Source organism: Pecten maximus, chromosome 5 (assembly GCF_902652985.1).
Source record: "Pecten maximus chromosome 5, xPecMax1.1, whole genome shotgun sequence".
Taxonomy (NCBI): domain Eukaryota; kingdom Metazoa; phylum Mollusca; class Bivalvia; order Pectinida; family Pectinidae; genus Pecten; species Pecten maximus.
Genome location: NC_047019.1, coordinates 34370923 through 34387698, shown reverse-complemented (window position 1 = coordinate 34387698; position 16776 = coordinate 34370923). Strand labels below are relative to the sequence as shown.

Genomic DNA, 16776 nt, shown 5'->3' with positions numbered 1-16776 from the left:
TAGATTACCGACACTAAACTCTAAACCTGAACATAACTTAAGTGTATATGTTTTAAATAATGTACATACTCATATCAGTGTATTATCTTGTGAAACTTCAGGAAAATTGACTTTCCTCAAAGGCCTTACATGATCTATTTTTAACGTATATTCGCAGTTATATTTCTAACATCAGTAGAGCACAAACTCACTTGACCTGGCAGCTGGCAGCTTAATCCAACTGCTTATTGTGAATGATGAAAACAAGGAAATGGACATCAGAAGAAATTTGAGCAAGCCACTATCTAATGACAGTTGGCTAAAAATGTGACTACGAACAATTTTGAATTTAAATTATTTTTATTAAGTAGTTTCACAGCTATTTTCCTACACAAATAGTCAGGAATCATTACAATACAGAATTGATTACAATTTCTATATTTCACAACATGCAAAGGAAGTAGACTTGGCACTTGCACCATACAAAATTTTTCCTTTGGAAATGTATCATCATATGACCAATCACATGACCAAATATCTATAGGAGGTAAACATTCCAAACTTAGCAACTTTCTTCAGCACAAAGGTATGTACAAAATGTAAATGCACAAAGGTATTTTAATTATGTTTCCATGGTAACCACATTAATAATATATAAACTAAAGTGAGTTCTAGAAAATCTGCTAAAACATTATCTACATGCATAATTCAACATAGTGTTAACAACAGGTGGCAAAGCCTGCTGTACACTTATTTTGTCCTTGCGACACCCAGAGCATCATTAGTCTTAGCTCCAACAATAGCTGGAACTTTTTCTTACTTCTTATGAAAGACATTTCTGATGTTGGCTATTGTCTCCGAACTATCACAAATTTGGCAATTAATATGGCATGGGTTCACTCCAATAGAGGTCATCCCCATGCGTTTGATTTAGATCAAAGGTCAATGCTGACCTAATAGCACTGGCCGTGCTATGTATATAGCACAATGTGTGTAAACATCATTAAAAGAAGGGAAAAAAAACAACAAAATCATACATAATACTGTTTTAGGCACAAGCCCTCATGTAAAACAACCCCCACAAAACTCTGTAAATGCTGAAATTCTGATGTTGGGAAACCGACCCATTCCTCGGCCACACAAAGCGTTTTTATACATCCATGGCATCATCAACATTTTTAGTGTGAGAAAGCCTGTTATAAAATGTGTTTAATTTGATAAAAATGATCTGTTTTTATAATATCAAAATCACATGACTTTTCACTGTCATTTTTCTTTGAAAGACATTTACCAAAAATGTTCTGCTCTGAATTCTAATCAGTTTTCTGCACCATCTCATCATTTTCTGCATCATTTAACCTATCGTATTTAAAACTTTAAATATATCATTCCTAACATCAGTTTACATTTACTTGAGATGAACCCATGAATGTCTATCAGAAAATTTTGCTTCTTGTTATGAACTTTATCTTGAGACATGAGAACAGAAGTGGATGTTGGAAACAGCAGGTAAAAGTACCATATCACACTGGTCTAAATTCAGCTGGAATGCATAAGTGAGACGTGTTCTGGAAATATAGCTTCCCTATATTCACTTATTCACTTTATAAATCCGTCCATGGAGTGTGGATCACAGTTTGACTAGTTTGGGGAAAAAATATATTCAAAAATTGTATTCCTGCAGAGAAAATCAAAACAAGTGTTCTGAGAATTGATAAAAAGTCAGAATATGAGATTACTTCCACCAAGAATAGACAAAGGGAAGAAAAAAGTAGACGCTCTCCTTTTTTTAAAAGATAATTTGTGGACAATATTATGGATCAGCTGTAGTAAGAATGCATGTCCAGAGTCCAGCATGTCACTGTGGAACACAAACACCCACACCGTCCACTACCGATCAGACCCCATGAGAAGTATATCCCAGGGGTATACACTGGCAAGTAGTCGACAATGTAGGCTGTGATATCAGCATTCTTACCGCGGATACCAATCCATAGTCTCTTTTATCGATAGTCTATCTTTATTTGTGATTAATGCAAATAAATCAATAAAGTTATTAAAAAATAGTTTGTTTCAAAATATCATCTTGTCAATATTTCTTGAACAAATTCAGAAAAAAAAAGAAAAAAAAAAACAATGGAAAGAAGAATTTGAGGAAGAAAATGGAGGTAAAGAAATAAGGAAGAGAGACTGACCTTGAACATAAGCTATCTACCCTGCACACTACGGTATAAACAAACCTAGCACAGACAACTAGCGATAGCAAACTAAAGGTCAGTCTGACTAACTAGACATTTGTACATGTAACACTGCCATCGGTGTTGTACAAACCTTGGGTCCAACATGTCACCGAAGGAAAGCCTTCCCCGGTCCTCTGTCAGTATGACGGACAAACGGGGTGCCATAATGTACAATACCAAACAATAACCATCCGTATACCTGCATAAGAACAGATTCCCATAGAATCCAACAACTGGTTGCCAGGGATACAAGGTTATGTTGCTGAGCTACACTATCAGATGTCTGTACACAAAACAAGTGACTACCACACCTATTTGACATAGTAACACATCTACCAATCCTCCATCCCAGACGAAATCACCACTAAACACCCCTAACGAAAAGCTCTAAAGTGAGCTAGTAAGCGATGGTGGTAGGTGTCTGTTATGTCAAACAGTTGTCAACACAATTAAGGCAGGGAAAAGCCCCCAAAAACATGAACAAGCAATAAATATATAATATTGTACAGTTGCATAGGGAATGACAGTGTAGACTTGGTCATAAACCCTGTATGCAAAAGTATCAACAATAAATGGCAACAATTAACAATAGAGAAAAAACAACAACAATCAATATCGGGCAACTTGAGGGTTTAAAACAGCCAGAGGTCAAAGGTCACCTATCCAGAGCAGACCCTGGGTCCAACATGTCACCCAGAGAGACGCAAAAGCCATGTCCTAATGGTCAAAGGTCACTGACAGATCATTTTGTCAGTGACCCAGGCCCCTAAAGACGAGGTCAAAGGTCATTTAAGCTCAAAAGACCTGGTTCTTTAACAATGGTAAATGTATGTAAGTTGTGTGCAGTCCATCTTGTTACCATGGCAACTTAGCAGTCTACATTGTAAGCAGGCCTTAAGTCCAACATGTCACCTAAGGAGGCAGATCTGCAAAGGTTAAAAGGTCATCAAAGGTCAAGTACCACTGAAGTGAAATAAAAGACCCAAGATGAAATTGAACCTTCACAGTTGCAAAGCTGATGCTTACAGCCAAGTGTTAAGTACCAAATCAAGCACAAGACATGACCAAACCAACTATGATGGGTGTTTGGTTAGTAAAAGGTACAACCTGCAGTAATGTAAAAGTGTTAGTCTGTTACAGACAGGGGGGCACTAAAAACCACTCATCCACTGTCTGTATCAGAGATACACTACCAGTATAACAAGCCTATTTATGTGAAGCCCAGCGAGATTTGGCAGTAGAGGGTGCTGGGCGCGGTCAGTGTAGAAAGAGGCCATAACCATCAAAAACATGACCATCACTTGCATTCAAAAAACGTAAAATATGTCAAAATATAATATTTGGAAAATAGAGCTTCAACAAGCTGTAATATCTGAGATCAAAATATATATATTCATAATATAGACATGTACAATTGTTATCGAACATTGCTAGAAACATAATGCATGTTTAGGGTTTAAGACTAATATCCAACAGTTATGTGTCCCAAAGCCACTATATGTACAATATTTACATATATTTACAGGTTTATTATTTACAATTGGCATTTTCACATGATTAAATAGCTGTACAGGTTATCTTTAACATGTACAAATGACTACACATGTTTAATCTCATATTGGAAGTGGAATTGTAAATCAGTTCTTAATATAGATCTGATAATGATATCTTCTTGGACACCTAGATGATAAATGGTGGAGTTGCTGATGACTTTTTTATACAATAATCATAGCTTAACACAGATAAATAACAGAGAATTCACTTTTATCACCATGGAAACATGAGAACTGTCCCAACAAAACATTCCTGTCACTTTACCACTAGATTACTCTCAAAACTTAAGGATTTGTCTCAAATCCCTTGCAAGTGATATTTTATATACCAATTTTACAAAATATTATTTGATGATGAATGCTTTCAAACACAATGTAAAAATTGTGTCAAGAAATTATCTGACGAATAACTTATTTGAATTAAAATCAAAATGTTTCAATACTTTATTGCCACACAAATGGTAGCTTGGAGGAAACGATCCAGTCTGGTAGATGTTGGGCTCCACTTCATTTTCATCATGTTTAAATTAGAATATGGTAGTATGGGATTGGGCTCACAGGTTAACCTGGCCTGATGAATCAGCAGGGATGACTCCTGATATTTTACTTCTACACAAATCTGACTACAGTATGTTACAACAGGATTATATCCTTCGATAAGGCTGAGCATTGTCCATACATAATTTATCAAATGTAATGAGCACAATCAATCAAATACTACAAAGTACTTATGAACACACTAAAAAATTAAAATCATGATTAACATGAGGTTACCATGGAAACATATGAAAGAAGTACAATGTATTTTGCAATTATTAGCACCATATTGTAACATGGAAAGAGAGGAGACATCTGCAGCAATACCTCATTGATCCTCCCCTCTGATTGGTCAATGTGAGGTCATGTGATTATTTCAGATATATCACCAAGGGAAAACAGTCCTGGGTCCTATACAATGTGATGTATGGACCAGTCTATATAAAACAAGTGCCATTATAACGTAAACAGGCAGCAGATACATAACTGACTACTACTCTCAAAACAAAGGATATCTACGTTTTCCTTGTACACCGCATTGTGAAATCTTACACAAGAATACATACAATTTTTAAGTCTTAAATAGGCAACAAACAATGAACTATCTGGGTCACCTGTTAATGTTTCCATGTACACAGTTTAAAGTGAGTTAGCTCGACGTTGCGCTACATCAACGATACATAATACATATATGGTAGTTAGCTTTCGTTAATCTTGTCGTTATATATATAGTATACTGAGGTAATCGCCCCTGTTCAATTACAGATATGTTATCTCAGAGGTCAAAAGGTTAAACAACCCCCCCCAAAAAAAATCATCAAGGGTGGAACTCATCAGACTTGAACAATAATTCCTGCAGAAAAAAATTACAATATCCACTAAATTGCTTTTGGTAATGTTTATACCTGAATGATCAGCAATTGACAAGCATCTCATATTATTACCATCATATCCTATGACCTCTGAGACAACTTCTGTAACTTTCAGCTACCTTATATTATTCTTCTACAGTTCAGACCCCTGTTATATCAAGCTTCATTAGCTGTTAGACTTAAGATGTTTTAATCATTTCTGAAGCATTCTGGACATCACAACGATGAAAACCTACACAGGTAATATTTTGCAATATTATTTGAATGTTTGTCTTAATGAAATCTAATGCTAATGAATCTGATAACAACAGGGCCCAGAATACTAACTGTTACCACTAAATAAAGACAAAAACAGGGGAAAATTCCAAAACCCAACAAATGAAAATGTGCATCAGACAGAAAAAAACACTTAATTGTATGCAAAGTACTGACTTCTTAAAATATGTTTTTTCCATCTCCTTAAGTGTCAAACAGTTAGCCATATAGGAAAAATAACACCTACTTATACAGATGTTGAGACAAAGAATAGGAAAGTGGTACATATTGACATGTACCAACTTTTGGATATCTATTTGGAAAAGAGCTAATTGTTCTCTACCCTGTGTACATAAACACAAATATCACAAACAGTATTACAGAATTACTTTTCTGGTCAATTCAATTAACAACTTCATTCCATACATTATTCATTTTATAAATCTTTTCTTTTTTGAAAACTGAAATAAATGTGCAAATTATAAATCAAGAAGTATCTCCCTATCTAATTAAGTCCATAACTAATAATAATATGATGCACTTTCATGAATTGAGGATTTCCCCAATAGGAATAAACAGCTGACTTAACTTATAATCTCTGAAAAAGTAGAAAGGTTTTGTTTAACAAACCAAATATATTTTTCAAACTTTGATTTAATTAGTGTTGTTTCTGGCAGTATGCATAAATTATAAATATTTTGATGTTAACACTTCACTTATGAATCTTTTAACATATCTGGTACAACAAAAGCAGGTCTCCCTACCTTTGTAAGAAATTACGTATTCTCAAAGATGAAAAAAAAACCTCTAAGCCATTACGGTTTTATCAATTTCCTGTTATTATCAATTAGTTTATTGAACAGGTGCACTAAACAGATCATAGCCTAAAACCAAACTAAAACTCTGGATAATAAATATGAGCCAATATAATTCTAGGGACCATGGTTGTACGGGAAGGTAGATGTCTAAACACACTTTACCTCTGTCAAACAATAATAATAGTAGCAAATAGTAATCATCAATTCTATTTATAGCTTCAATATTAATTTACATATATAGTTCCTATACAGATATATTATAGTTTATTATATAGCTATATACATAGTTATGCTAAGCTTAATATAATAGGTACTTTACATATATACCTACAGACTGACCTACTATTGACAAGAGATAAAGTGTGAATAAACTCCATCTCCCACACCATCATATCACTCCAGACAGAAAAAGGAAGACTTAGAAAGTGACCCAGAAAATTAAAACCTATCAAATAAGCTCAAATTAAGAATCAGTTTGCGAGATGACAGATGATATGACATTTTTCTGCTAAAACAATGTTGTGGGTAAGAACATTTCTGTTTCGAGTTAATACTTGTCAATATCTGTGTCATTTAACTATGAAAAGCACGTTGGTTTGCAGTCACACCTCACCTACAAACATCTCCGAATGTATGGTGACTTAAATTACCCAACTAGGACAAGCATGTTTCTTTAACTGTGTGACATATTTCCCAATATGTCTAAAATGCTTGGCACGTATTGTATACACATGCTTATCACTATGACAATCTTGCATGTTTCGACATCTGATGCGTCATCTATGTAGCTATGCACCATACATCTCAGGAAACAAACCCTTAACAACATATGGTGCACATGTCAAACTGACGTGAACGTCATGTGATAAAACTGGGTTACAGGAGCTGTGTTTTCCCTGTGTTGGAATATAAGCAGGAGTTGGGTAATGTACCTGGGACCTCATCATTACCCCCCACACATACAGCGATCCAAATGTTCGTCCATGCATGTCTCCACCGTAGAGATTAATTCTCTCCACTATGTGCTGAGGTCACCCACATCAACGTCCACACACATGCATACACTCCTTGTAATTCCAAATGCCACTGCATCTCCTAAGAACATTGCACCTTCCGTTAAAGTCCTTGTAGTGTCATGACTGGTTGGCCAAACTCTGACCAGACCAGTCACATAAAACACTACTTCGACAGTTTGCTTATCACTCGGATTAACGCACCATTCTCCTCTTTTAAGCGCTTGTTATCATCTTTAAGTTGATCCATTTTCTGTAAAGATTGGAACAATGTATTAATTTTGAGCGTACAAGACATATATGTACATAATACAAGTTATTCTACATTTACTTCGAAATGATTCATAAGATTGTTAATAATGTGCATCAATGAATGAAAACCTATTTGTGCTGCTATTGAATGTCACAGAGATGAGAAGTGATAGATTATAATTATGGTAGCGCTACAACTAAATGTAGTAGAGTAATCTCCCTTGATTTATATTGAATTTGGACACTATGCTTTGATAAAAATATTAAAAAATAGCTTAATAACAAAAGTATCTAAATAATGAACTGATAAAAGTGAAAACATGACAAAATTCAATCTGATATATTACAAACAAGCAAAATTACACTGATCAAATGTAACAGTATGAAGTATAGATATTGCTGTACTAGTCTACACAAGACCATGTGCAGGTTAATAAAATAACTTTCAACGAAAAAATTAATCTGGTTTGCTTACACAATAAAACTTGTCCAAATTAGTGAAACAGTGAAAACAATTATCAACAATACTGTCACACTTTCAAATGATGTCATTTTGTTACAAACTTATACTAAACATCTAGATCATGCATTTCCAGGTGTAATTCTAATCCTTTTGATGAATTTTGAAGTGTTTTTCTGCAGTTCGTGTGTGGTCCAATCACCCATTCCGATTTTCCGCTACAACAATTCTGTATACATAATGTACTTACTATACATCTTTACCCATTAGAGCTAATACACTGTGCTAGATACTAAATCGGTGTCTTTTGTACTATAGCATTAACATACTGCATCTAAAATCCAAAAATACCCACAAAATCCTTCATGCATCCCCATTTTTCCATTCTGTGAAAAAGCAAAATTTCAGTTGAACTGATAAAGAAATATGAAAACAACCAAAGACAAAACAAAGACAAGACCCTAACAACACACATCCCTACTCTAATATATAATGAAGTTTGGAGACTCATTGTTCCACCAAACAAAGGCAAGCATTACTTCTCTCTCTTCTGAGCCTGTGCTGGGATTTTGTGTACAACATTGTCAACTGAGACTGTCTGGTCCTCATACACACATCTATAGCCATAACATGGAGGATAGGACCCTTCCAGTAATTTGCAATGCCTATTACACATCTAGTCCCAACCTATGATCAACTTTTGATAAAAACATTATCAGACCTTAAAATAGGCCTTGATGGTTTATAACACTGTCTTACAGATTTCTCTGTAACTTTCCTAAAAGAAATGTTCAATTTTTCAAAGATTACGCTGAGAATAAAAAGCTAGTAGAGAGTGCAATCCTTATGTAAATGTATAGTAGTCTGAATTCACAGAGGTAGACTACCATGCTCAGGAACCAGTGTGTAGAATTTGTGTTCACAATCAATATCTCATAATGCAAAACTTACTCAAGATTTATGAGAAAACAAGAAAAAGAGTAAGAAAATAATTTAAATTATGCCATCACAATAGCATTATAAATGAATGTAACATACTTCAAATTTCAAATACTAATGCAATCATGTGGTCAAAGCAAAATAAAAAGAAACAACACAAAAAGAACAGAAAAAAGGACATAATAATGAGACTTACAAATAAAGTATAACACTATGAGTTCAAACAATAACATCATTAGCATGGTAAATTGGTGGTGAAGCCCAAGCCACACACTTAAATACATATGGTGATTATCTGCCAAGGTCCTAATGACGTACACGAGTATAGGGGGAGTCACTGGATTTAAGCATTGCTGACATTCTATGTTTTTCCAAACCACATAAGGTATATATATCTATTGGCATCAACTCAACTTGTCTTCACAATTAAAACAAGAATAAAAATGAAATGTGCATAACATAAAAAAAGATATATAATTAAAACATATCACATGACAGTCACAGGTGCATGACAACGCCATAACAACAGACTTCAAAGCTCAATGGACACAAAGGCTGATTAATTCTGGAGCCGAACTTTTTATTTCAGATTTGAATTCCTGACCCTGCCATTTACAGAAGCAATCAATATAAAACAGCAGGGTAACCAAATTTTAACACTGAAAATAATTCTGAATCTTCTGGGTAAATTATCTCCCTTTCTGTGTTATTTCAATACATGTCACTATCAGGTAAGTTTGCTACAATATCCCTTTCCCTGGAAACACACTAATCTTCAACTCCAATAACCCAGTATCATAGGTGACACTACCCTACAACTCCAATAACCCAGTATCATAGGTAACACTACCCTACAACTCCAATAACCCAGTATCATAGGTAACACACTACCCTACAACTCTAATAACCCAGTACCATAGGTAACACACTACCCTACAACTCCAATAACCCAGTATCATAAGTAACACACTACCCTACAACTCCAATAACCCAGTATCATAGGTAACACACTACCCTACAACTCCAATAACCCAGTATCATAGGTAGTACCATAGGTAACACACTACCCTACAACTCCAATAACCCAGTATCATAGGTAACACTACCCTACAACTCCAATAACCCAGTATCATAGGTAACACACTACCCTACAACTCCAATAACCCAGTATCATAGGTAACACACTACCCTACAACTCCAATAACCCAGTATCATAGGTAACACACTACCCTACAACTCCAATAACCCAGTACCATAGGTAACACACTACCCTACAACTCCAATAACCCAGTATCATAAGTAACACACTACCCTACAACTCCAATAACCCAGTATCATAGGTAACACACTACCCTACAACTCCAATAACCCAGTATCATAGGTAACACACTACACTACAACTCCAATAACCCAGTATCATAGGTAACACACTACCCTACAACTCCAATAACCCAGTATCATAAGTAACACACTACCCTACAACTCCAATAACCCAGTACCATAGGTAACAACTCCAATAACCCAGTATCATAGGTAACACACTACCCTACAACTCCAATAACCCAGTATCACAGGTATTAAACAATATCTATGTAAATTTAGTTAATTACCTCCCTTAATACCAACACTAACACTTTTAAGGCAGACAGTTGAGATATGGTTTCCATGATAGTCATAACAGGTAATGTTTACACAAAAATGCTAATATTTCATAAAAATATACCACAGACAATGTACAGCATCGATGAAAATATATATATACATGTATGTATGGAAGAAAATCTTATATGAAGTGTGGTATCTATCCCCCAAACTAAGGAAATCTGACATGGAGTCTGGTGTCCATTCCCCAAACTAAGGAAATCTGACATGGAGTCTGGTGTCCATCCCTCAAACTAAGGAAATCTGACATGGAGTCTGGTGTCCATTCCCCAAACTAAGGAAATCTGACATGGAGTCTGGTGTCCATCCCCCAAACTAAGGAAATCTGACATGGAGTCTGGTGTCCATTCCCCAAACTAAGGAAATCTGACATGGAGTCTGGTGTCCATCCCTCAAACTAAGGAAATCTGACATGGAGTGTGGTATCCATCCCCTAAACTAAGGAAATCTGATATGGAGTGTGGTATCCATCCCCTAAACTAAGGAAATCTGACATGGAGTGTGGTGTACATCCCCTAAACTAAGGAAATCTGACATGGAGTGTGGTATCCATCCCCTAAACTAAGGAAATCTGACATGGAATGTGGTCTACATCCCCTAAACTAAGGAAATCTGACATGGAGTGTGGTATCCATCCCCTAAACTAAGGAAATCTGACATGGAGTGTGGTATCCATCCCCTAAACTAAGGAAATCTGACAAGGAATGTGGTGTTCATACTTCAAACTAAGGACATTGGACATGGAGTGTGGTGTACATCCCCCAAACTAAGGACATTGGACATGGAGTGTGGTGTACATCCCCCAAACTAAGGACATTGGACATGGAGTGTGGTGTACATCCCCCAAACTAAGGACATTGGACATGGAGTGTGGTGTACATCCCCCAAACTAAGGACATTGGACATGGAGTGTGGTGTACATCCCCTAAACTAAGGACATTGGACATGGAGTGTGGTGTACATCCCCCAAACTAAGGACATTGGACATGGAGTGTGGTGTACATCCCCCAAACTAAGGACATTGGACATGGAGTGTGGTGTACATCCCCCAAACTAAGGACATTGGACATGGAGTGTGGTGTACATCCCTCAATCTAATAAATTCTAGTACTTGTATCTCTTCACTAACAGCACTGATACAGATCCACACAAATATTCAAGGTAAAAATGTTTGTAGAACACCCATATTTCTCCACGTAGATGTCGAAGGAACGACTAGTAAAGGTCTAATATAACATAGGAAGCTAAATGACAGTTACAGGTGAACATGACGTATCAAGTAAATTGATGTTATACTCCTTTACCAGCTGGTAAATACACAGTATATCGTATGGATGGACAGACAACAGAAACATCGATGATGCCCTCTCCTATAGGTTTGGAGGGAGATATAACCTGTATATTTTACTTCCTACATCAAAAAGCTAGCTACAGTCGACTTGTGAGTCAGTACGTATTAGTCGATATGTCCAAATCGCAACCATGCTTCTCAAATAAATCCTAGGCTTTCCCTACCCAGGGCTCCCACAGTGAGAAAACTATATATAGTCTACCAGGTGACATCAAGAAGGTCCAAAGAAAGGTATTGCTTGTCCTTCGCCTGTTACCATTAAAGTGCTCTATTAATGTCTTTATACTGGTTACATCCTACTCAGTCCCACTGTTACCAACAATGATTTATAATCTAAGGACTATAGACTCCCTGGTTTATCATACCAAATAAGAAATAATGTATTTCTAAAACCCTTGTCTTCTATATCACTTCAAAAAGAGTTGGGTGTGACCTCTGTTTTTTTCTAGTTCTTTTTTTTACTGTCATATAGAGTAAACTTGCTACCCAGAGACTGTGGGAACCCTGCTACTGATCTAGGAACAGTGACTACACCGTGTGTCAGAAGATGTGAGAAGAGGCAAACAAGGCATGCATAGTCCAGTTAGAAGGGTGTTTCCAAACTGTCTCAATGCAGATTAGGCAAAGGACAATGTTACCTATTTTGAAAGTTTCGATATGACTCGTGTAAGTGCTCTATTTTCTTCTTTTAATTTTGAGTTTTCAGCTCTAATATTGTCCAAATGCTGGAAATCAAGATAATGTAACACATCAATTGTCTCCACAAAAAAGCACAAGGAAATTGTATACAGAGAACTAACACTATTATGAAGTTAAAAAGATAGGTGGATGAATGAATATTTTTAAAGAAAAATGTGGAAGTTTCATGTAAAAATCATGTAGTGTCTTTTCTTAATTATTATTTTTACAAAAGGAGAAAAAAAACATTCAAGCACCTTTCTTTGTACATGAAAGCATGATATAAACAACTGATGATGTTACCTGTATTCTACAATGTACCAATCTTTTGGCCTGTCATGACTTTAAACTAGGAGTTGTATTCAAATCTCGTGCTGATCTAATTTTTGCCTACATTTACCATTTTTCACCGAATTTTCCCTACTAGATCTGTTATTATTATAACTACAAGTCTATCATCTTTAAATCTGCTGTTGTATTCTGAAACTGTGGGAACCCTGTTAATGTGTAAAGTGATTTATGTTCCAAACAATGATTGAACATTAAATGATGTTTACAAACTGCCTTGATATCCCTATATTTTGATAGATTAAACAGGAGAGGATTAAATGCATTAATCAGTCCCTTCAAGTTTTTTTGTTTCAGCTCGAATACAACATGTATTTGCTGGAAATCAACATAATAATATACAAAAGGAACACTGTACCAAGGGAGACAACTCTACTGTGAAGTTAAAAGACAGGTGCCATGGATAACCATGATGTAAATGTGAATCTTTTTTTATTATTATGTTGCCCATTTTGATAAATTAAGAAAGCAAAAATTAAAAAAAAAAAAAAATCATAGCACCTGTCTTCATATGATCGTATGATGTTAGCAACTGATGAATTTTAATACATGTTAGTAGAAAAGCAAGATTTTTTTAGAGAAACATCTGAATTGTTGTTAAGACAATAATTTTACCATTACCTAAAGCAAATAAATATTGACTTCTGAAAATCTGGAGATTCCAGTATTTATGAAAAGCAATGGTACACAAGAATAAGCAAAATATTTATGTATGTGGTTATTTTGTCACCAGAAAAAATTATATGGACAAGGGTTTTATTGAACCAACATGGTGTCACAGCTACTCTTTACCTTCAGTTCCTCTTCCATTTCGGAAAGTTTTCGTTCTAATGCCCGTTTTTCCTGGAATAGACAAACATGTTATGCAAATTGTGAGTTCAATATAATCTTATTACGAAGTGACTGAATGAACTTTTTAAATCCATAGGGTTTTATCATATTTCACAGAGAGAATTTCAATCAATAGATAAGTAATTAGTGGAACAAGACATTCTTCAACATCAATGATAACACTTTTCACAATCCTGTTTCCTTACTTTTAATACAGTCACAAGTATATCTGTCTCCTCAATTTTGAATTAAATTTTTTTTTCAGTCTTATAAATTGAATTGAAGGGAACCAATTTCAAACAATTCCTTTAATTTATTTTAAAATCTGAACAACAAAGTGACTAATAGTCTTTTGTGATTTGACCTGTATCCTGGTAGTTTGTATCAGACTTTGTTCAACATAAGTTGTTTCATTGACTATGTTGGAATGACATACCCGTTTATCGTTTGAATCTGACGCCTTATTTGCCTCTGTCCGTTTCACCAGTCGATCTAGCTCTGCTTTAGCATCTAGTAGCTCCTTCTTTGTTCTCTCCAACTCCTTACGTAGTCGCTCTGTCGTGTATTTTTCATCCTCATATAGCTATGGAAAAAGTTGAGAAACATATCATTACATTGTAATTCAATTGTACAAAGGATTCACAATGACACAGCAAGAACTCTTCACTTATGCTGTTTATTTTCAGCAACAGTGACCTCAAATTTGTCCCAAGATGGTTGAAATACAAACCTGTACAAGAGATAATGGTCAGGTGTAAGTGTATTAAGTTTCAGGACAATCAGATATTTAATGAAGTCTGTGGAGTAAGGATGTCATTTGGTTATGTACTTTGGTATGACCTATCCCTATATAATCTCACATTGAATCAGTGAGGGGACAATAACACAGCCTGTATATCATTGACTATTTGCAGTGTCTGTAACATCTTGTCATTTCTGTAACAATAAAAGATACCAATCCTACTGCTAATGTTGTAGAGCTCATGAACAAATCTCAATATTTGTTTCAGATTCATACTTCCCTTTCTTCCTCAATTTTGGGAAAACATTTACGTAGTTGCTCCATTGTGTATTTCATCCTCGTATAGCTTTACATATCTTTCGTAATAAGTCTGATTAAGAGTGATGGAACTGGATCAAAGGATATGGACTACATACCCCTTCATAAACAGCCATGGATTATAAACTTTGTGCATCTTTTTATCTTACCTCCTTATGATCTATTTATTTAATGGCTTTTACATTGGCCATTACAGCCTTATGGCCTTTCAGCTGACAAACTATTATTTTCTTATGACAAACCTTTTTATAATTAGAGTCAAGAGAGGGTGTTGACTGATAGTGGTCGGCGTAAGAGCTAGGCCGAGAAGAATACTTGTCACCCACATCTGACGTTGAACTGTACTGTCCTCTATGGCGATAAGAACTCTGGAAAGACAAAATAAATAAACAGTTTCAATACACCTTTCATCAATCATACACTGCAAATTATCAATTATCACATTTCAAATAACTGCTGCAGATTTCCACACACAAGTGATTCTGACCACACATATCATCTGACCTGTACAGTTTCTGTAATCCTACTATGATCCTGTGAGAAGAACCTGTGTAGTAACCGCCTCTCCATTGACACTTCCATATATCCCATTTACATTATTGTATCACTCTTCCGTTCTCCTGTTTCACTATGTATACCACATTGGCTTTCAAAAACACAATTTTAGTATAAAGACACATTTTCCTTGAAAAGACATGTAACTTGATTTTTTAGTTATTTTCCATATGATGTTCACCAACAGCTTTATACTGTTTAATGACAAATGTATGTTACATTAAATCCACATTAAGTCAACACCAGTGGCTTATAAACACAGGTAGCTGTCTCAATTTGTTTACAAAATGTCAAACATCCAATAATCAAAATCACAAAAATGTCCAGGAAGTCTGACAGCACCATTAGAGGTTTAACAATGGTACCAATACAGAAGAGTATGTTAATCGTGTGAATACACTGGGTCAGCTATACTCATTATACAGAGATGTCCTTCCCAGCCTTTACCATCTCGCTTTACAAATTTACAACAATACCAGAATTTTTCTTTTTGATAAGCAAAGTCATATCTTTTAAAACGAAAACTACTCACAAAGAGGCCATATTGATGATAAGTGTCATTTTACTGTCAAGTTATTTTAAATCTTTTTTAAAATTTTAAAGGATTTATTCAAATTGAGTTTAAAAGGTTTGACAAAGTGACTTATTGATGCGTAGTACAGGGTAGGAAATTTCAGACCTACACCCGTATCTTTGATCTAAGCTCTGTTTATATGGTACGCATTACTGCACACAAGTGTAAACTAAATCTTCTGAACCACATTTTATAGTATATAACCTTAGTTAGTATAGGCCACAATTATGTAGAATTAGTACACCGGGGTACTGAGTGTGTTGTTTGGTACTTAGGGTACTGATGTGTTTACATTTACAGTTATAACTACAATGAGGTGGTAGTACTACAGGGAACCACTTGTGGTAATACTATGGGATATGGCACCTGTTGTGGTATATATAGTAGGGTTATGCCATGGGGTATGGCACCTGTTGTGGTATATATAGTAAGGTAATGCTATGGGTACCAGTTGTGGTATATATAGTAGGGTAATGCTATGGGGTATGGCACCTGTTGTGGTATTTATAGTAAGGTAATGCTATGGGTACCAGTTATGGTATTTATAGTAAGGTAATGCTATGGGTACCAGTTGTGGTATTTATGGTAAAGTAATGCTATGGGTACCAGTTGTGGTATTTATAGTAAGGTAATGCTATGGGTACCAGTTGTGGTATTTATAGTAAGGTAATGCTATGGGTACCAGTTGTGGTATTTATGGTAAAGTAATGCTATGGGTACCAGTTGTGGTATTTATAGTAAGGTAATGCTATGGGTATCAGTTGTGGTATTTATAGTAAGGTAATGCTATGGGTACCAG

At 35.4% G+C, this 16776-nt stretch overlaps 1 protein-coding gene across 11 annotated transcripts in view; it reads right to left on the bottom strand.

The window, feature by feature from the left end:
* Positions 1 to 320: 320 nt before the first annotated feature.
* Positions 321 to 16776, bottom strand: part of LOC117327866 (protein phosphatase 1 regulatory subunit 12C-like) — a 96858-nt gene continuing 80402 nt past the window's right edge. For 10 of the 11 annotated variants that reach the window (XM_033885073.1, XM_033885078.1, XM_033885081.1 and 7 more), the window contains 4 exons: positions 15091 to 15216; positions 14225 to 14371; positions 13750 to 13800; positions 321 to 7520 (listed from right to left, as the gene is read on the bottom strand). In XM_033885073.1, the coding sequence (XP_033740964.1) occupies positions 7434 to 7520; positions 13750 to 13800; positions 14225 to 14371; positions 15091 to 15216 (411 nt within the window). In that variant the 3' untranslated portion in view covers positions 321 to 7433. Of the gene's footprint in view, positions 7521 to 12569; positions 12657 to 13749; positions 13801 to 14224; positions 14372 to 15090; positions 15217 to 16776 lie in introns of all 11 variants that reach the window. The other variant, XM_033885074.1, reaches the window with a different exon arrangement.